Source organism: Ambystoma mexicanum, chromosome 1q (genome assembly GCF_040938575.1).
Source record: "Ambystoma mexicanum isolate Mex_15411 chromosome 1q, UKY_AmexF1_1, whole genome shotgun sequence".
Lineage (NCBI taxonomy): Eukaryota > Metazoa > Chordata > Amphibia > Caudata > Ambystomatidae > Ambystoma > Ambystoma mexicanum.
The window spans coordinates 342,493,452-342,515,946 of NC_090922.1; the positions used below are offsets into that span (position 1 = coordinate 342,493,452).

Sequence of the window (22,495 nt, forward strand, 5' to 3'; positions counted from 1 at the left end):
CTAAACAGCTCCGAAATTAAAACTGACCATTCTTGTTTGTGTTGTTTTAACATCACATTTGTGATGCCATCAAGGCCGGCTGCTCTCGAATTTTTTAACTTTGATATTGCACTTGCTGTGTCCTCTTTAGACTCAGTTGTGTCCCTGGCAATTAAAGATGGCTCATTTGCTACTTCCAACTTGCTTGGTTGTGACGTGAATAATTGTTCGAAATGCCCAAGCCAATTGGCTTCAGATACACCGTTTGCCATTGTGCTTGCATGCTTTATATTGCCTTGGTTCAAGATGTCCAGATGTCTCTGGAGTTATTTGTTTTAATTAGAGCTAGCATTGCCTCACCGCGTTCTTGATCACGCTGAAAGTTGAACGCCTTTAACTATTTACAATAGACTTGTTTTCGATTTTTTATCATGGTAGCTGCATTTATGTTACTTCCAGATCTCAGCTCTCGTAGGTCTTTTCTTAATTTCAGTTTTTCGTTTCTCAAGATGTTACTCAATGTGTGCAAATGATCATGTTCTTGATAGTATTGCCTTTTATTTGGCAGGTTTGTGTACGGCAGTAATGCGGTGTAGTTTGATGGATCCAGGCTATCATTGGTTTTTAATTGAAAAGCAGACGTGAGTTTCAGGATCTGATTTGCTTTTATCCTGAGTCTGTTACGCCTAGAGTTCACTTCCAGCTGTGTACATGCCGAGCCCGCCAATGTCTTACATCTTGGTTGCCAGGACATGATCAAAAGAGAGTGATCACTGTTGTTTGACGGAATTATCGCCAGGTTGTGAATTAGCTTTGTCACATTATTAGACGTCCAGATGTAGTCTAAAGTTTTTTCATACCCCATGTTTCGCCAGGTGACTTGTGGCGGGATGTCTCCTTTCACGTTTCCGTTAACCATTATGCAGTCTCGTGCCTTCATTGCATCGTTCCATCTTGTTCGTCTAGAGCCGGCCTTGCGTTCTTCTAGTCAGGATACTTCAATTGATTGTTTTTTCCCATTGAACCATGCTAGATTTAAATCTCCGCATACGATGATCCATAGATTTTGATGGGACGTCTGGTTCTTGTCTATTAACGTTGTTATGGAGGTAATGAATTTGCTGCCAGAGATCTTTCTTGGATTCCAATAGACATTCAGCAGCAATAACTTTTGGACTTTGTCTTTTTCTCCGCTCTTTCTTTCAAGTAGAGTCGCTTGTACGTGCCGGTTTGGATTAATTGTTTCAGTCACTTCCCAATTTGTTCCTATTTTTATCAGCGTTAAAAGACCAGAAAAGGGACGTCCTGTTATGTTTTTATCGGCAGGGTTGATCAATATATGATAGCCGTCCTTTACTGGTGGTTGCCGCATCCAAGTTTCCTGCAAGCAGATTGCAAAGTTGTTTGTTAGGTCCACTGGGAAGTCGTCGTATAAATGACTGAATCCCCTGGTGTTCCAGGAAATAAGGGTTGCGTCGGCGTCCTGTCCGGGTATGGCTAGTTAATCTCTTCTTTTAGCTTGCATTTGATGCCTTTCGTTTGTCGCAGATGATGAATTGGTACACAGGTGGGTTCCTATTTGTGCTCGCCGTTGAGTCAAAGTTTCTTTTGACTAATTTCTTTCTTCGCGAGCTACAGCCAACGGTGTTGACATTTCCAGTTGTTCTGAAATCTCGAATCCAAGACATAACAATTCCTCTTTCGCAGTCAATATTGTCTTTCTGACCGCTTGAGAGTAGATGTGTAGAAGAACACAATCAACTCGTTCTTCAGACATGTATTTGACAATTCGTATATCTTCAGACTTGTGTATCCTTAGTGTCGGCACTGAGTGAAATAATCGCATTACATTGCCTCGGTTCAAGTTTACCTCTGATTCGTCGTCAAGCACGTTGATTATTTTTATTTTACTAGAGGCACATGTACGTTGTCCTTGCAGAGATTTTGAAATTTCTTTTCTTGTTAGATTTTGTGCTGACGTGTGTTTTGGCTTTAGTGCCGTTTCCAGTTTCTCTTTTGTGAGGCGCTTTATAGTTGACTGCCTGTCAGCCATTTTTGTAGCTGCTGCCTGTGGCAAAGAGATTTTCTTATCTCCCATTTGTTTTGTGACAGATCTCGAGTACTTCATACTGCCTTTCTGCCTGCCCAGATGCTCCGGGGAGGGAGCTTCCAAAATGCTCAAACTCTCGGATGAAGAAATGTAAGTTTCATCTTGAGTTTCATCCTCTCCAGTATCATTGGAGTATGTGGAAAGGTTGCACAATTCCTCAATGCCATCAGAGAGTGAAGCACTGCTTGTGTCTGAGTCGATTCTTATCCGTTTTTTGGGGGGTTTTTTGCCGATTTTTCGTAACTTTCGGACAGAGTGAGCTTTAGGACATGTTTCAGTGTCATTTTTCTTTTCCTTTTCCAATGTATCCACATTTACTGCTTCAGAGCCATTTAGAATCAAAGGTTTGTTGCTCATTTTCCCCACCGCGTTTTCTCGAACAAATAACTTTGGTTTCGAAGGAGTTGTTAAGTTTCTGATAAATTTCCTTGAGTTTGATGTTTGGTTCTTGACTGTCAAGTTTTTTTTCTTTTCTTTTCTTTTTTTGTAATAACTGATGCAGAAGCGCCATGTCCTATAGGCTGCTTTGATTCAGGGGTTTTTCCTGATTGGATGTTTTTTGCCAGTCCATGGAAGATTCCAAACGAAGCCTTGGCGGTTGAACAACTCGGAACAGCCGGTGAAGGCTCCGAAACTTGCATCTTCAAAGTCCCTTTACTTTTCTCTTGTGCGTCGTTGGGACGCTTTTCCATTGCCATTGCAGAAGAAGATGGAGCACTTGCCTCCCGGCAGCTAAGTGCGATTTGAATACTTACATTTGAGTCTACCGGGTGAGGAATTGGGGCTGTTAAAGCTCTTTCTGTGAATATATCCTCTCCTTTTGGCTCTGAGCCGGTAGAAATGGCGATTCCATTGAATCCATCATCTGTGTTGGCCAAGATTGAGTTTGCCAAGCTTAGATTCGAAAAGGACCTTTTCATAAAGTCTAGAAGGTCGTCCATTTATTTTCTTCCTTCATTTGTCTGTTTTTCGATTAACTCGTATATCTTTCTGAAGCCATCTTCTATCTCAATGTGTTGGTTATGTTTTTGTTGTTGTTGTATTTGAACTAAAGTTTCCATTTTTAAAACTTTTTCCACCAGATTGCCCAAGCTAACTACATTGTTTTGTGTGGCTTCATTTAAGTTGTCATACAGTTTTATGAAAGGAATTAGTGCCAGGGAAGTTGCTGCTAGTACATTGTTGTGAATCTGGATCGCTGCTGCCACAGATAGATTTGACTTTATTTCATTGTCTTTATCTGATGCACTTGATGATTTTTCCCTGTCTGGTAGTTTTGAATCTATGCAGTCACACACAAGATGTGTCTGTTGAAGCTTTTGCGAGGGCTCTGCAGTTACATTTACACCTTGGTTAGTTGGGGTAGAGCAGTTTGGTACTCTTCTATCCATTTTGTTCTGCATTTATTTTCCCATGGCCGAGTAATTCACTAAGGGAGCTTGCATGTCTATCACCAAATTCAAATGTCTGTAGGTGACCATGCACCGGCCTCTCGCCACTCAACTGGGTTTCCACTGTGCATTCTTTGCTCGACTGACAATGCACTTTACAATGGAAGTTTGCAAGACCTGAATCTGTGTTGGTTACTGACTCTATAGGTACCGGATTTCGGCAACCAATTTTATCATCTTTCTTTTTACTCGAGTAGCTGTCTGAAAGCTTTGTTTTGATATTTTCGAAGTCGGCTTGTAATCTCCGAGTAAGTCTTGCCTCCCGACCTGCTAAGTCGATGCCACTGTAATTCGGACTCTCATTCGCACTTAGTTGTGATGCAACTTTTCTTTCACTTTCCATTTTTTTCTTTCAGGCTCACCTGCTGTTTCAGTACCATATTTGAATGGCAACTGCCTTCAATAGGCAGCGTGAGTCGCAGCGGCTGTGTTGAGCTCGTTAAGCGTGCGATTTCTTCGCGATTGCTGCAACTTGGTTCATGTTGGTGAATATGGAAATTAAATATTTTGGGATTTGGTAAAGTTTGTGATGTTTCCATACATAGCAGTTCAGCATCCGTCACGTCGAATGGGGAATAGAACAGGTCTCTTCGCCTGCTTCATTTCTTCCATCTCCTGATTGTAATGGTTGAGCTGCAGGTATTTTTGTGTTGCTAACTGTTACGCATTCCCCAAGTTTGTTTTTCTCATCTTTGTTCACATAGGGCGCAAACAGCGATTTCGAATCCGTTTTGCCAGAGGAGTCCGTCTTTCGGTCCAAGACCAACGAACCATGCGCCTGGGAGAAACTCGTTTCACTGACGTTCTTTATATACTCGTTTCCTTCATTTTTGCTGAACTTATTTTCTTTATTTTTCGCATCGTGCAGCGTCTGGTTTGATGTTGCAATTGACTCTGTGCAGATGACTACTTTGAGCACGGTGTTGGTTTCCTCAAAGGCTGCCTGTGGCACGGTCGTCCGAGGACAAGGTCTTACGCCCATTGACCTTTCTTCTGTTTGTGTAGTTGAAAGTTCAGGGAGACAACGGGCAGCCAGATGAGTGAGCGCTGCAGGACCGTTGATACTTTCAAGGGACGTATGTGGTTGGAGAGGCGTATGGAGGGTAGGGGGAGGCAGAAGGAACTGATCAAGTTCGAGCGCGCGAGTGACGTGGGCTGGGGGAACCACAGACTCCCCGTGTGATTGCTCACTCCCCCTCCCCGCCTCTCGCTCGCATGTTTTGTTTGGTGCTGATGAAACATCACATAAAGGACTTTCATGCACTCCAATGACTTTCTGATTTTTCATTTTAGCACTAGTACCACACACGGTTAAAGCCTGTTTTGCTTTTAGACGGGTTTGAGGACCAGTATCCATAAATTAATGGAGTCTTACCTTCCTCCTGACGTCCTGCCGCGGACTGCAGCAGACTGAAACTCTGCACGAAGCACCCCGCTCGCACGGAGTTTTTAAGGGAAGGTTGGGGCTTACTTTCCTTAAAGACACAGTTCCAGTCCCACGGGGATCAGGACAAAAAAAACAGGCAATTCTGTGTGTAGCAGCAGCTCCTCTCTCCTCAAGCACTGCAGCAGACTGAAACTCTGCACGAAACTCCGCCATTCTCTATTAGTTCACCATGGGGGTCAAACTGGTCTAACTTTTGTCAGTATTAAGCAACTGCACAGCATCATCAAGGTTATCTTGTAGTCCCATATCCCTCAGGGCAGCCCTCACCTTTCATCTTGCTCCAGTTTTAGGCTTTGTGAATCAAGTCGAAAGCACCCGGTGCAACCCATAGAAGTATATGAGCCTCTGCTCATTTATGCCAGTGCTCCTTTTATGTCACATATTCAAGTAGATGCACTTAAAGCTAAGGACTGAGGAATTTGGGTCAATAATGTGGATAGCTAAAGAAAGACAAATTAGAAGCAAAGAAAGGAAGTCAATCAACTACCTTCCAAGATGCAGACTCTTTGTACCTGTCAAAAGTGTGAATACGAACTAATCAGCATAAATAAACACACATTAATAACAGAAAGAATCCAGTAATTGTAAATACACAAAGACATTGCGTTCTATTCACAAAATACACAAACCAGGTATCTTTCGAGCATGACATTGCAATATAGTAATCTTCTGAAAAATTGGTCGAATTGCATCACAGATTTGAAATAAAGATTGAGCAATTATAATCAGAAACTGCAGCCTCTCTTCTTTTAAAAAGTGCAATATTTCCTGTATGCTGCAAGCTAGCACAGTACAGTCGCAGTTAAGCATTTATCGCCTCAATCAATGGCATGATTCACTAATATCACAACACAATGTCTAACAGAAATGGAAATTGAATTTAAAGTAATGCAGGAAAACATTATTTCCTTTGGGTTTACACACAATTACATCCGGAAACTTTTTTTGTCAGAATGATATGCAATTAGCACATCTTGCTTACCTCCTTTGCTTTCTGTTTCAATCTGGCCTGCTCTGGGTCTTCTTGCTTTGAGCGACTCTAGGCAGATACAAAAACACAAAAATGATTAATAGATGGTTTAAGGAACTCTTGTCTGTTCGTGTAAATTCATAAGAGACTGCACAAAAAAGAAAATAGCACAGAAAATGCATTGAATGTGATTATTGAAATAAAACATTAACTTCAATCTAAAAGGTTGCGCCACATTCAATATTAATTACTCAGCTGTCATAAATGAACAAATAATGTAGCTCGAAGAGTAGCACCTACATTTCAGGTAGAGAAATTACAGCTATTCAGAATATTCTCGTGTTCCCTACAGGAAGATCCCCCCGTTTCAAAAGAACACTATTAAGTTGTTTGTAATACACATTTGCAAACTTGTATTGCAAAAGGAAAACTTCTGTCCAGTCAGCCTTTCTGGCTTGAGCTACTGTTGCATGACCTATTGCCTACCACATACGAGTAGTAACCCTGCCTGGGTGTAGTGATGAATACCAACTATCGTAAAGGCACAATGGACGTAGGAGAAAATATAAGCATGATTTATCAAGATACCGTTGTCAAACCACGTCTGATCGATTTGAAACGTAGAAGAATCGCCAGCATGTATCAGATTCTAAATAGTTCCATGTATGCCAACTAACTATTTTAAATTCGAAATGTCAATTAAGGCTGTTCAGATACTTAATTTGTTGGCTTAATTTCAGAAATTTTTCTTACAAAAGCACAATAGTTGGACTTGTCTAATGATCTATAAATTATTGTAATGAGTCTAACATGAATCAAATGTTTGTGAACAGTTAAAAAGAAAAAAGACAGAACCAATGATGTTTTTAAAAGACAATGAAGGCTCATCAGTGTTAATGATGCGTTGTTATAACACAGATGATTGTCTTCCATTATGCATATCCTTTTTGATGTTTGCACACGGCGAGGGGGTGGGGGCGCGTGGCACCTCCCAGCCAATCAGGAGACTCAGAATGGGGGCTTTTACCACATGGTTCTGAGCCTCCTCGAAACAGGAGGCTGCTATTTTCCCCACTGGTACTTTAGTAAGTGAGCCCATATGCTCCCCTTTCGCCCCCACCCACCATTTCCACATCTCCAATCCACTCCCACCGCACTTAGCTGGCGCTCCCATGTCCCTTGCCGGTGCCAGGTGTTCCAAGGGCATCCCTGTTGTGGCAATGGCCGCCACTGAAAGGGAGAACGGACTATGTGTAGTTCCCTCTATCATAGTGGCCATCTTCGATTGTAGTTTTGTTTTTCAAGTTGAGAAACGGCAAACACGCAGTGTCTCAACTTGGAAGAAAAAAAACAATTAGCATCCCAGTATAACATGCCGGGATGTTAATAGCAACAAGCCCCTTGCTGAGAAGGCACTACCAGTCAGGTAATGCCCTGGGGCTATCGTTAAGGTCTGAGTGCAATATACACCCTGGGACATTACTTGACCGCTAATGGCCCGGCACCCCAGGCTCGGGGTTTATTGCTTAATTAAGCCCCCAACATGACAGCTCCACTGTGTGGTGTTCCGTGTTTAACATGTGAAATCCCATTAGCACCCGGTGAGGGGTGTGTGGCGGCTTCCCTGCCAATCACGACAATCAGAACAGGGGTTTTACCACATGGTGAAGCTCCCATTCTAAGCCCGCTCAGAGCGGTAGGCCACCATCTTCCCCACCTAGACTGAGTTAAGTGCCCCCCAGTATGTTACAGAGTCCCCTTCCCCCAACCCCATGTCCACATCTCCAATCCACCCTACACCACTTTCCTGTTGCTCCCATGTCCTTCCCCTGTGCCAGGAACCCTCAGTGTTCCCAGCACCTCCCGGCTGCGGCCATGGCAGCCATGGAAAGGGAGAAGGGACTTAATGTAGTTCACTTCTCCCTCTTCAATGGTGGCCACCTTGGACTGTAGATTTTTTAAAGTAAGGAAATAAGCCTCCCGTTATAACATGCTGGAATGGTAATAGCAATAAACCGCTGGCTGGGGTGGCGGGGGAGGGGTTTAAGGTAATGCAGCATGGCACAGAAATGTCCCGCCCGGCTCAAGGTTTATTGCTTAATTAGAGGCAGATCAACCCAGCACACAATGCAAATAAGACTCAAAAGTAAAAGAATTTAAAGTACTCTGAAACGTTTGTTTTCTCACAGGAATACATTGCCACCCGCATCAGTACGATGAAAACTAGCAAAGCTGCATCCCCTGATGGGACCAGAACCTTCTTTTCTCCAGAAAAATAGCATTTCACCTTTAAATGTCAGGCGCAGCTATGGGAGTAATCATGCCACCACACCCCTGCCCTCCGGTGCCTGTCCTCAGTTCCTTGACCATACTTGTGAGGGGTTGGAAATGTGAGGCGGACAACTTTGTGAAGATTTTTCAAAATAAGCCATTTTATTAACTCAAAAGGTTGGATACATGCCTCACTTTCCCTACCCTGATAAGGATTTCCCTGCATAAAAAAACTAAAGGAAACACTCTAACAAAGGATATCTGTCCCTCACATTTATACATACAGTAACTCAGTAAGGTAAGGTATGGTAGTTCAAAGGCAACATAAACATAACAGTTAAGTTTACAATATGATAACAGTCTCTCCTTCTGGGTGAATTTCCCTTCCCCGGATACTAACAGGAATCTGCTCCACAGTTCCAAAAAGAAACAAGGAAATCCTGGTTTGCAACAAAGTTCAGACAGTTCTTTGGGACACCACTTGACAACAAAAAGTTCCAACACTCCAGCGGTTCAACAACAGGTTCCTTCTCTTCCTCTTCAAAAGATTCAAAGTTCTATTCTTCACATAAACAAAGAATATTTCCATAATTGATCAGTAGTAACATAAATTGTCTCCGTCAGGATGCTTTTGCAACAATATTATTTCTGAAGATACATAACACTTATGCATCAGCTTTATACAGTTCTTGCTTCAATAATGAAAGTTTGTCAGAATAAATTGTCAACACCACTTTACAGCACTTCATAAACGTCTGCCTAGCTTACTTCCATGCCAGGCCTACTACTTCAATCACACCTGGTTTACACCCATGCAAGGCCTACTACTTCAGATGTTTGTTGCTCAGGTAGACTCCCCTGCCTGAACAGTAATTTACAAACAAAAAGTGCCTCTGTGGTTAAGATCAGCTTACAATAGCTTTGCAGTGTTCATGACTTTACGGCATCATGTTTTATACAATTCTTCAGGGAAACCAATGTTCACATTGACGCCCTTTACTACTATTTTGTACTTTCAAAACCTCTGCAAGTTATACTCCTCTCTTTCTGAACAACCTTTTCCAGTAGGGCATGCTTCTTGCGACTCTTGGTTCCCCACTAAGTTATTAACCAAATACTCTCAGGGGGATAGCTCAGCGGCAACGTGCTCACCTTGGAAGCAAGACGACACAAGCAACACAGGTTCTATCCCCATGTCCACACTTACAAACCTCTGGGTATTAAGCGCTTTATAAATAACCGAACATATCATAGCATATGTTTAGTTCTGCTTCTTCCTTGGCTTTGGTCATGTGGGTTTGTAACAACGTTGGTTATATACTATAGGTTTTACAACCTTTGGAACTTTTATTAGTCCCATCCTGCCTTTGGCAATATCTGTTGTTTTTAAATTACCTTGCTTTTGCTTTCTTTTGGCCTGGGTAACTGTTGTCTGCATTAGAGTCTAATAGTATTGCCCCATCTTGTTGCTGGGTTTTCAACAAAATCGCATATTTAAAAAAACAGTCATTTGGTGTTGCAAAATAATGTTTCTCTGGTGTCTGATAGTTCGCTATTTAAAATGGCCTTTGGCATTATTTTCACACACACGCAAGTGTTTTCCACTCTGAAAACACCTATATCAGGCATGCGAGTGGTCTCTGAGCACTCGTGTCACTATCACCTGGAGAACTCACTGGGTAAGGTGTACGCGTCCGATTCCCTCGCTGCTCACAGGTACCCTGCTTCAGCAGGTCCTAACAACCCTGCAATCTACTGTTTCTGGTCTGCCACTGTCCACACTACTTGTATAGAGAGCTTCTTTTGCTCCGGAGGCTCTCTGGTGCTCTCCAGCCACCAGAGACAGCCTTGTGGGGAAGAAAGATTTCCACACTTCGCTTTCTACCGCACAGCCTCTGCAATCAAGGCTCCTGAGGTCAAAGACCCTCTCGGGACGGGCTACTGTTCTCTGCTCGACAGTGGTCCTGGCATATTCTCCCTCCTCCAGTTTCGGCTTCTGCTGCTTAGAATGCTCACATTGCTCTCCTTGCTAACTAATGTCCTGCACCCCTTGGGGACCTTTTAAGCCTCCCAGCCTTGTTCCTCTTTAGCCCTTTTCTTTGTCCCAGTACATTAGGAATTTTGGGACTTGAAGCCCCTGGCGAAAATATTAGTTTTTCTAACTTGATTTTCGGTCTCAAACTCATTTCTGTTCCCCATAATATTCTTTCAAGAAATAGCATGAGGATCAATCACAAGCCTGGATTATGTAGAGGATTAAAGTTCTCTAGAGATTGAATTGGTATTATTCAAAGACTTCTTTTCACTGTACCTTTGGAAGTTAGGGTAGCTTCTAGCTCTAGAATGCTCCATTTGCATTTACACATTTTTCATTTACAAATGTATATAGCAGTTAAGCCCGCAGGCATCAAAGCGCGAACATAGGCACAGAGAACAAGAGATCAAAGAACAAAAGCCAGAGAAGGGTGTCATAGGAAGGAAAGGGGGCATTTTAAGCAAAGAGCAGAGTCCAGCCTTTTACCAAACGCAGAGAAATTCTGCTCCTGCAGAGATTAGCTGGAAGCAGATTCTATGCCATAGTGGCGTGCACAGAGAATGAGTGACCCCGCTTCTATTTCGTTTGACTCTGGGGCAAATCAATTCCAGCTGACCATGGTTTCAGAAGGATTTTCATTTCTCTCAATGCCTAAAGGTTTATGATTGTTTTTACCCATATTAAGATGTTCAACTTGGAAAAGAAAAAGACTGTTATGACAACAAGCTATTACATACTTTGGTATTTGGGAGATGTCTTCCCTAGAGTACGCCAAATACTCTGTCTCACCCAACAGAGTCCTCTTATTCCCCTCAGACGGAGTGGAAATATCGCCCAACGGTGAGGCCATAAACATACATTGGAATAAAAAGTCTAATTTATTGCTTTATTGATGATTTCTATTTGGCTGATATATGGAGTGTATTAAATCCTTGTGATAAACCATATTCATTCTATTCCCCAGTTCATAACTTGTATTCTAGGATCGATTTGCTTTTGGTCTCTGACAGACTCGTGGGGAAAGTAGAGAATGCTAAGATTAGGGAAAGGGGGATATCGGACCATCCATTGATACATTTGAAAATATTTGATGATGTGGGAAAGGGGGACTTTAACAGCTGAAGAATGAAGACTGCCATGTTGAAGGATCAAGATCTGGTGGTCACTCTGCATTTATCAAAGTTTTCTTTATTGAGAAACGTGGCTCTGCGGATCAGCAGATGGTTTGGGATAGCTTCAAAGCCACAATGAGGGGGGTACTAATTAGGCACGCCTGTGACTTATCAGAAAGGTGGGGTTTGTTTAGATTGGGAAGCTGGAAAATGAATTGGCTGATCTCCAGCAGAAAAATACACTAACAGGTAATCGGAAAGACGGTTGGGAGATGCAAAAAGCTTTGGATTCTCTACAAGCTGATGTGAATTCTCAGATAGAGAACAGACTTTTCTCTCAGAAGCAGAGGTATTGGGAGGGTGCTGATAAGTGTGGCAGTCTATTGGAGAATAAACCTGAAAGTATTGCAGAGAGAACTGTGATAAAAGGTGTGGTAAATGATAGTGGGGTATTGGTGACAAAGAATGCTGAGATCTGTGAGAGTTTTTGCACCTTTTAAAAGGCACTATATAGTGAGAATAGTTTTCCATCTGAGCAGTATTTGGAGATCTTTCAGTAGAATTGACTTGCTAAAGCGTCCCCGGTGAGTATGTTAAGCTTGGAGGCTGAGATTACGGAATTGGAAGTTATGAAAGCTATCGCTCAACTTGAGGCTGGTAAATCGCCAGGCTTAGATGGTGTGCCAGGGGGATTTTATAAGATCTTCCAAGGTCAGTTGTCTCCTTTTCTATGTGAGCTCTATAATTTATTTCTTATTTTTCTTAGAAGCGGAAACATATGTCAGTCCATGTGAGAGGAGCTCATTACTCTTATTCCAAAACCGGATAACACAAAGTGTGGTAATTAGCACCCAATATCTTTACTTAATGTAGATCTGAAACTTTTTACAAAGATTTTAACAAACAGACTATGGGCATGTATCAATGAAATTATTCATGAGACGCAATCTGGGTTTATGTGGCAGAGATTCGGATATGATAATGTGAGACCACTGATGGACATTTTGGGGTTAGATGGAGAGATGACTGTTGGGGCTGCAATTGTTTTTTGGAAGCAGAAGTCTTTTTGATAGAGTGTGTTATTCTTTTTTGGAGCATATGATGAGGGAGATGGGCTTAGGTGAGGTTTTTTAGGTGCAATGGATGGTCTTCATACAGGAGCTAAGGCGAAGATCTGGTTGAATGGGGTTATCTCTAAGGAAATTTGCATGATGAGAGGTACTAGACAAGGTTGCCCGTTTTCCCCTTTTTTATTTAATTTGGCATTGGAACCGTTGGCAACGCGCATTAGACAGGAAGTTGGTATATGTGTGGGGAGTCAAGAACATAAGGTTTTCTCAAATGCTGATGCATTTGTGATTTTATCCAAACCAAAAGAGCGTAATGCATTGTTGAAGAGAATTTCCGAGGAAGTTGGAATGCTGTCTGGTCACAAAATAAATTGGGATAAGCCTGATGTATTTCTGTTATCACACACTTGTACTAAGAATTGTTTTGAGTCATGCGACTGGAAATGGTCAGATCAACAGGTGAAATATCTAGGAGTCTATCTTTTGCAAAACTTGAGAACAATTGTGGATTGCAAAGTAGATAGACTGCTATAGACGATTTCAGGAGAAGAAAGGAGATGGGAGAAGTTGATGTTAGGTTTATGGGCAAAAGTAAATGTGATAAAAATAATGCTCCTCCCTAAGGTACTTTATTATATCATACAGACTTTACCTTTGAAATTCACAAAGAAAAACTTAAGACTGGTTGACAGGGTTTTTCAAACATTTCTGTGGGACAGTGGGAGGAGACCCAAAATTCCTAGATTTATATTGATGCAAGGGGTTAGTGAAGGTGGATTTGGTTATCCTGATTTGGGAAAGTATCAAAAAGGGTTCATGCTGAAAAAGGCAGCTTATTATTTTATGCCAGAGGGGAGTAGGGAACCGTGTTGGATGGATTTGGGGTGAGAGGTGATAAAACCGTTTTCATTGGACAATCTATATTCTAGGGATAAAAGGCATTCTAGAAGCAATTCCATGCCCTCTATTGAAGCTACTCCTGTGGCACTGGTTTGTAGAGAATTAAAAGGATTGGTGGTTTACATATGAGGCTTGTGTGAGATTACACCAGATGATTGGGAATATATGTTGAGAGTGGGAATTAGGGCAGAACTGGATTTGAATTTCAGGTTGATCCATCAGAAGGTATTGGGACGTTTATACTGGACGCCAGTATGCATGCATAAACTTGGGTTGATAGATAGTGATTTGTGCATCATTGTGGGCATCCCCCAACATGGGGACGGTACCACAACCTTTGGCAGCGAAACATTAGCTACCCCTTTACATTTTGCATTGCATGCAGTGGTGTGGCCACTGGCGTAGGAATGCCCCCGAGACCCCGCCCTCCAGCACCTCACCTCAGTCCCCTTTTCACATATTGGACGCTTGAACACCATTATTCTAGCCCCTGGCATACTAGTGGGGGAAGGTGGGTGGGATGTATGGAGGAAAGGGGATTAAAGACTATGAGTACTGAAGTCCCAACAGCAAGTAGCTTTAATTACTCATACATCCCGTCCCCTTTCCTCCATCTTTGTGCATGATTCAACTGAACAAGACAATAGGGTTGAGCTCTGACAACCTGCCTCATGCTTAAGAAGAAGCAAAAAGTATCTTTAGAACCACCTGACTACACTGTGCATCCCGCCTGGAGCTGGTAATCAGGGAATAGTGCTTACAGAACGCAGACAGAGTGGCCCATGTAGCCGCCTTGCTAATGACTTCCCAGGAAGCGTGAATCTCAGCGGGAACAGTCCTACCCATGGCCACATAAACCTCTGAAATGGCCTGGACCATCCAACGAGCAATGGAGTTTTTCGAATGTTTGGGTCCCGGGAGCCGAGCCCCCGAAGGTGACGAACAACGCCTCAGACTTCTGGAAAGATCTCATGCGGGAGAGATAGAACTTGAGCACTCTTTCAAAATCTAAGGAATACAAAGCCCTTTCTGCCGCAAACTACGGATTCAGAAAGAACACAGGCAGACATATTTTCTGGTTCAAATGGGACGGGGAGACTACATTGGGCAAAAAGTATGAATGAGTGCATAAGATGACCATGTCACTGTGGAAAGTGGTGAAGGGTTGCACAATGGCAGAGCCTGCATCTCACTGACTCTGCAAGCAAAAGTGAGTACTACCAACAGTAATGCCTTGAGTGTCACCAGCCTGATGTCTGCAATGGCCATTGGCATGAAAGGTTTACGCTGTAAAGTCGCAAGAACCACAGTGAGGTCCCAGACCTGGTGCGGCCCATGCACTGGAGGAAAACACCTTGATAAACCCTTAAGGCGAGCCTTAACCACTCGGTTGGCAGCTGAAAGAATTTACTCTGGGAAATTCTTGTAGGCCCCAATGGTAGCCAAATGGGTGCGACAGGTATCGAGCTGGACGCCGGAGCAAGCCAGATGCACCGAAAAGGCCAGCATGTTGCCCAGAGAGCAGGTGAGGGTGCCCAGCCCCTTGTAGTGAGAGTGCGTGGAGGGCCTCCTGGATGATTTCCCAGTTTTCATCCGAAAACTGGGAGTGGTGCAGCCTCTGCTGACCAGGAGCCATGCCGGAAGTACCAGCCTGGCCGGGTCCAGATGCTCCACTGTCCCACCCTGCTTCGTCAGGAAGCCACTGCTGAGAATCGGTAGATACACAGGCCCCTGGGAGACCTGCTGGGAATTGGGAGATGGACATGGCCCTGGGAGCGTAACTGCAGCAGTTTTGAAAACCACACCTTCAAGGGCCAGTTGGAAGCACAATCAGGATGAAGCTGCAACCCATGCGGCTTGATATTTGCAGAGGGTCCGCTGGAGCAATGCGAGCAAAGGAGGAGGATGAGGAAACGCATAGCACCTGAGTCTGTGCCAAAAGAGTTGGATCGCTTGCCCCAGACACCACAGAGACCCCAGACCCTGTCCCGCCCATGAAGCGAAGAGGGGGCACTTGAAATTCAGAGGAGATGCAAATAAGTCCAGATCTGGAAAACTCTATTTCTGGAATAGGGGCAACAAATAGTTGTGTAACTCCCATTCGTAGGTGTTGAACCCCAGGTGGCAGAGCTGGTGTGCTTCCGCATTGTTATCCCTGGGAGAAGTACCGCAGAGATCCATATCCCCTCTGACAGGGCCCACTCTCAGATTGACACTGACTCCATGCACAGGAGGGGAGAGTGGATTGTGCCCTGCTTGTTCAAGTAGAACGTTGTCATGGAATTGTCGGTCCTGACCAGAACCGCCTTTCCCCAGAACACCAGAAAGAAAGCCCTGAGCGCCAGGCCCACCGCCCCAAGTTCCAGCAGATTGATATGCAGGAGGGCCTCTATCCTGGACCATTCGCCGTGAATAGAATAGCCATCCAGGGTAGCCCTCCGAGTCCGAGATGGAGGAATCCGTTGTCTCTACCAGAGTGGTCTCCGGCTGAGTAAATGGGGTTCCCACTGCCACATTGCAGTCCAAAAGCCACCAGTGAAGATCCGGGAAGGAGGGATAGGGAGCCTGTCCGATTGTGCCTCTGTTTCCTGGTCCTAGTTGGCCGCCAGGGGGAGCTGGAGGCCTCTCATCTTGAGGCGGGAGTGCCACACTGTGAGAACGCAGGATGCCATCAGGCCCAGAAGGAGCTGGAACCACCAAGCCGATGTGGTGGAGTTAGTCAGAAAGTGCCTGATTGCCTTCCGGAGGTACTGCAGCCTTTCAAACATGGGGAACACCCTCTGCGTGGACGTGTCCCAGCACACCCAAAGGAAATCTAGGACCTGGGCTGGGGACAACTGTGACTTCTGCTGGTTGAAAGAGAACCCTAGCTGGTGAAGAACATCTGCTAGCCGTTGGCAGGAGTGCATGGTATCTCTGGTGTACTGGACCTCACCAGCCAGTCATCCAGATAGGGGTATAGGTGGTGGCCCCCCAGGAAAAGGAGGCCAACCACCACATTCATGAGTTATGTGAACACACAAGTGGTCGAATTGAGGCCGAATGGAAGCATCCAGTACTGGAACTGGTGTGACAGGATCATGAACCGCAGGAATTTACAATGCGGCTGGTAGATGGGGACATGAAGGTACGCATTTTTGAGGTCTAGGGAACACATCGAGGCCTCTGTGCACAGTGACTCTGGTATGTGTGCTGGGGTGATCATCTTGAAGTGTTCAAGAGGTAAAGATAGGTTGAGGAATGACGGGTCCAGGACTACCCTCAGGCCAGCCTGGTCGTTCTTGGGTACTGCAAAAATCCTGGAGTAGAAACCAGAGCCCCTGTCTGACTGAGGAACCGCTCCACCGCCTGCATATCCAAAAGAAGAAGGATCTCCCACAACAGCGCCAAAGACCCTATCTGAACCAGAGGAGGAGAAGAGGACAGAGGAGAAGGAAGAGGAAGACTGAAGCCTGTAGAGACCATTGAAAGTATCCGACTCCTGAAACAATGGTTCCAGCTGTCAGTGAAGAGAGCCAGTCGGTCCCCTACAGGCGAGCTGTGTTCCCTGGCCGTTACATCATTGATTTTTGGCATCTGAAGCGGGAGCAGAGGAGGGGGAGCAGAAAGAGCCCTGCAAGGTCCTCTGCTGCTTCCTCCTGTGGTCACTGGGGAACCTGTCTGAGCACCACGTAACGCGGTCCCTGAACCCCTTAAAGCCGCTGAAGGAGTGGTGTTTGAAGTTTGTCCTACCGTGGGTCTGAGAGAATAACTTTTGCCCTGGTTTGGTCAAGATGGCCAAGGACTTAGCAGTCTTGAGTCGAGGTCTTCTTGCTAGTCAGCTGGTCATCAGTGGACGAATGAAAGAGGTCCGTCCCTTTTGAATGGAAGGTCAAGAATCCTCTCCTAAACATCCGAGGAGAATTTCGTAGAATGCATCCATGCCGTCTGCCACATCTCGACACCCAGGCAGAAGCCTCTGCTGGCCATGTCGATGTTTGAGACTGAGGACTCCATGAGATCCTGCACATTCGCGCAGCCATCCACCAACCCGGATTTGAAGGAGGCCTGACTCTCCAGAGGGAGGTAAGGCAAGAAACCACCCAAACTCTCTCCACAGCTTCTGGTTTGCCACAGCTAGGAGGGCATAAGCGTTAGCCTGACGCAGGTGCAGTCTGATGTTAAGATAACATCTGTTGTCAAAAAACTCAATGGCCTTGTCCTCTTTGGACAGACAGCTGGAGGTGGCCCGTGCCGTGGATGACGAGAATGGCTTTGAATACAAGGAGGCCACCACCATGAATGATGTGTGGTTGCAGGTGGGTGGCCAGGAGGACTGGTTCCCCATCCAACAGTCTAAACCGGCTGTCCAATTTATTGGTCATCTGGGCGTTGGCCCAGGGTTTCTCCCAGACCTTTCTAGCCACCAAACAACATCTTTTTGAAGGGGAATGCCTGAGCAACTCTTGGCACACCAGACCAGGACCTCCACCAGCACTCCTGATTCCTGGAGGGCTTGCTCTGCCTGGGTGACCACAAAAAAAGTGTGCAAGACCTTAAAGATGGTCATGAAACGCCTTCACCGATGCTGAGGTTCTTCAGCCTGCATGTCGTCGTCGTCCCCATCATAGTACCCTCCCTCAGCATTTTTGCCAGACGAAGGGGAGTCCGGATCTCGCAGAGAAGTTGGAGGGTTCCCCCCGATGGTCAGAGCCCAAAGGTGGCTGGACATCAACAGGTGATTGCGGGGGAGGAGGCATTGATGGTACTCAGAAGCACCGGCAGGGCTCCTGGCCTGGAGGAGGAACGGGCTGCAGTACTGGACTCCCAGAGGGACCAGATAGGGAATAAGGGGAAGAGGCCTAGGAGGTACGACCTGGGGAAACCTCCTCCTTGATGAGGCCCTTGAGGAGCCTGACATCTGGGGGGAGCGTATGAGGAGGAAGCTCTAAAAAAGTGATCCTCACAGGCCACCGGATGCAGGAGGGCATGGCCCTCTGCTGCACTGGGACTTCTTTCCTGATCGAAGCAACGAGGAGCGCAAAGCAGGCATCCAAAAGGCTGAGAGGGATAAATGTACCCCATGTGGAGACCATCCTCCTGCCCTGGCCCCACTCTCAAAGGAAGACTAGAACCCTCTTGAGTGGCCTGCTCTGAAGACAAAGGAACCGGTTGAGTAACCAAGTCAGGATCCAAGATGGCCTGCAGGCTCTGCCGCGTGCTTGTCGGCCATCTTTGGGCCTGGTTCCACACCCTGGGAGGGAGGGCACGTAGGACCTGTGCCATGTGCTGGCTCTGACATGGAGGACTCCTCCTTTTCTCCCAACCCAGTAGCAGAAGCGTCAACCTCAGAGATGGCTCTGATAGGCCTAGGGCCCTCAGCCAGCGCGCCTGTAGTCAAATCGCCCGGCATAATGACCTCAGAAGTGGCTCTGGCAGGCTGGGTGCCCTCGGCTATGGAGCCCGTAGTCGTCCAGCATCTTTCTTTGAGCTGACTTCTGGAAGCAGAACTCAACAATCCCTTGCATCCTGGTGCAGAAGAGGACAACAAGCTGAAACGCCCCGCGGTGGACTGCCCGGAAAGCGCCGCCGGGTGCCTTGGTTTGGGAGCCTGGAGCCTTAACAGGCTCGGGGGTGTCCGAGGATTGACCGGAAGAGCCCCTTGGCTAAGGAGCCGGTAGCCTTAATGGCCTTGGGTCTGCTCGATCCAGTTTCCCAGGTCCACTTTCCAGTAGGAGGCCCTGCTGAGGGGCCTTGGTGAACAAAGGAGTCCCTGTCTTATGTTTCTTTTCCCTGAGGCTTCGGGAAAGTCATTGTTCCGTGTTGAAAAGGGCCAGGGTAATTCCCTCCTTGTCGTCCTCTCTGATCTCGCCACCTTTCTCCTCGGTTAAGACTGCCATGACGGAATTGCTGCTTCCTTGTGCGTTTTGCCTTGCTCAAAGTGTGCTTTCGTGCTTCGCCTTTTATCCTTGTGGGGAAGTGTAATGGGAGTCCGGTGTGTAGTTATCAGTAATTCTGTCTGACCCTTGTTTGTTTGTTTATATAGAATGCGCGCCAGACCCAAAAGGTAACCGGGCGCAACAGAGAAAGAATATGCAAAGCTTACAATGTTACAAGAATCTGGGGTTTACAATGTTACAGTATTTACAATGGTGCATAAATGTACATTTTCATATTTACACTGATGCAGTGTAAGCCAATGGTTAGAAGCATATGGAGTTAGTATACAGGATGCCATCTATGTTTATATACAAGTATAGAACGACTTCTAAAAATACATACATACAGTCCAGTTGGCTAGGGATATAGAGGGATCTAAAGGTGGTGACTACAGATTATTAGAGTTGATGTGTTTGATAAAGTTTCTTCTAAAGTGAGGGAATGGTTGGTCTACTCTCAGGTTGTGTGGCAGAGCATTCCATAATTTGGCCGCTATCACAGGGAAGCTAATGCCGCCAATTTTGGCAAGTTTAAATCTTGGTACTATCATACAATTGGAATTGACAGTTCTGTCGGTCTGCTAGACACTTTTCTCTTTATCTTGTCTGTTAAGTGCTAGGAGCTGCATTGTTGAGAGCTTTATGGGTCAGGGAGATCATTTTTAGATGGATTTTGACATCAGAGGAAAGCCATTTGTGTAGGCCAAGTGCAGCTCTAAGGGCATTATTTTGTAAAGTTTGAAGCCTTTGGGTAATGGTTTTGTTAGAACCACTGTAAAGGGCATTACAGTAGTCGAGTCAGGAGAGTATTAGGGCTCTCGCCAAGATCATACAACTATCATTAGAGAGGAAGGGTTTGCCTGCTCTTATTAATTTACAGGTATAGGCTGTAGTTGATGCTAGAGATGTGACCTGTTTGTTGAATGATATGGTAGAATCAAGGTAAAAACCAAGAGTTTTAACTTCCCTGGAGACCTTGATGGCGTTGTCGTCTATGCTGAACGCGGCGTAGTCAGGGCCTAATTTGTTGATATTGGTATGTGAGCCCAGAATGATCAGCTCTGTTTTATCATCATTCAGGCATAGACCATGGGATGCCATCCATGCCTGGATGATAAGATACACTCTATTCACCAACTCCCTGTCCGTACCGTGATCCCCAGAAAGCGGGAGGAGAATCTGTGTATCATCTGCATAATTAGGTTAGGCGATACCTAAATGGTCCAAATCATCGAAAAGGGGTTTAGTGAATATATTGTATAAGTTTGGGGAGACACAGGAACCCTGGGGAACTCCGCATGTGATCGGTGTAGGGTCTGCTGCTGCCGAAGGGGAAAAACTTGCATAGTTCTCTCGCTCAGAAAGGATTCTATCCATCTGATAGCCTGTGTGGAAAAGTGGGCAGCAGAGTCCAGATGTCTACAAAGGACCTTGTGGTCCACAAGATCAAAATCAGCTGAGAGATCAAGTAAGAGGAGGAGTGCTCTCTTTCCTTGATCTCTCAGTTCATCTATTTGGGTCTTTAAATCAATAAGGGCTGTTTCGGATCCATGTAACGGACGGAAACCGGATTGTCTAGCTCCCAGTAAATTATGTAGTTCAAGATGTTTTTGAATTTGTGTGTACGCCCATTTGTACAGTATCTTCAATAGAAATGGCACCATAGAAATTGGCCGGTAATTGGTAGGGATGGAAGGGTCTAATGTCTGTTTCTTGAGAAACGGGAGCACCCAGGATTGTTTTAACTTGGCAGCGATATTGCCTGTAGAGAATGAAGCATTAATGAGCTTGGAGATGAAAGGAGATAGATCTCTAGCCGCGTCTTTTATTATCTGTGCTGGACAGATATAGCCTTTACAATTAGAGGGTTTAAATGAGAGGATAATTTTCTCTACCTCTATTGTATTAGTTTTGGTGAAGGAGAATTTGTTAGCTTGATCGATGAGGATGACATTAGGTGGTGACTGAGGTTGAATGGGAAGGTTTAACAAATCTTTTTTTAGTTGGATTTTGTTTTGGAGGGTATTTATTTTATTCGCTAATGCGTATTGGATATCTTCACACCAGGTCTGGTCCTTGGTGCAAGTATCTGGTGTGGCAATAGGTGATTCAAGTTCTTTCAAAATGGAGAAGAGTTCCTTCATATTCGAGTTGGCAATGCGATCATTGTAGGAATTTCGCTTTGCCAGGCAAACTTCATGTTTATAGTGGCGGGAGATAGCGGTTAAGTTAGCCTTATTCTCATCAGTTGGGCATAGTTTCCAGGTTGCTTCACTTTTTCTCTTTGTGAGGCGTAAGGCCTTAAGTTCAGGCGTAAACCATTTATTTAAATGGGCCTTTGGTTTGCTTGTTCGCAATTTAAGTGGGGCAATTCTGTCCATGGTGGCGAGCATAATTTTATTGTATTTGTGCACTAGTACACTAGGGTCTAGGTTGTCCAGCAGTGCATTTAGAGTTGGAAGGATTGCGGGAATGATATTGTCCACTGTCATATATTTTTAATTCTGGTAGGGCAGGATGGAACCGTTGGTGAGGCTATAGTAGATGGTTGGGTGGTTAGGAGGTTGAAGGATACCAGTGCATGGTCAATCCAGGGTAATTGTGAGATAGAAGAGATATCAGCTATGCAATTGGAGTCGGCGACCCAATCTAATATTCTACCCTTAAGATGAGTAGGAGTGTTAACTTTTTGGGACAGTCCTAATGAGTTGAGTGTATTAGCAATGGTCGAGGCATGCACGTCTGCTTGGTCAATAATTCCTAGGTTAAAGTCCCCTAGTACCAGCAGTTGTGAAGTGGTTTTAACATTACTGGATAGTAAACTATGCAGATCCTCCTCAAACGTCCCAAGTGGGCCAGGTGGTCTGTAAATTAGGTGGATGGTTAGTGATTGGGAATTGTTTATGGGGAGTTTAACAGTGAGGGATTCGCAAGATTGCAAAGTTTGGCTGGGGGCTAGTCTTAGCAACATGTTTGTTTTGGATATGATGGCAATGCCACCTCCACGGGAGCCCTCTCGGTCTTGCCTAGTTATAGTATAACCATCAGGGATGGCCAACATAAGTGACGGCCCTGCAGCGTTATGAAGCCAGGTCTCTGTTATGGCAATGAAGTCCAAATTGGCTTCTGTGATTAGGTCAGAGATATCGAGGGCATGGGCAACTAGTGATCTTACATTGAGGAGGGCTCCTTTGTAGGAGTGAGCTTCCATTTCCACTTTGGTTTGTCCGAG

The 22,495-nt window shown here is 45.1% G+C and overlaps 1 protein-coding gene across 4 annotated transcripts in view; it reads right to left on the reverse strand.

Moving 5' to 3' along the window:
• Positions 1-22,495, reverse strand: part of LOC138527959 (transcription initiation factor TFIID subunit 4-like) — a 3,082,360-nt gene that overhangs the window by 1,022,949 nt on the left and 2,036,916 nt on the right. For all 4 annotated transcript variants that reach the window (XM_069639368.1, XM_069639358.1, XM_069639375.1 and 1 more), the window contains one exon: positions 5,970-6,026. In XM_069639368.1, the coding sequence (XP_069495469.1) occupies positions 5,970-6,026 (57 nt within the window). The remainder of the gene's footprint in view (positions 1-5,969; positions 6,027-22,495) is intronic.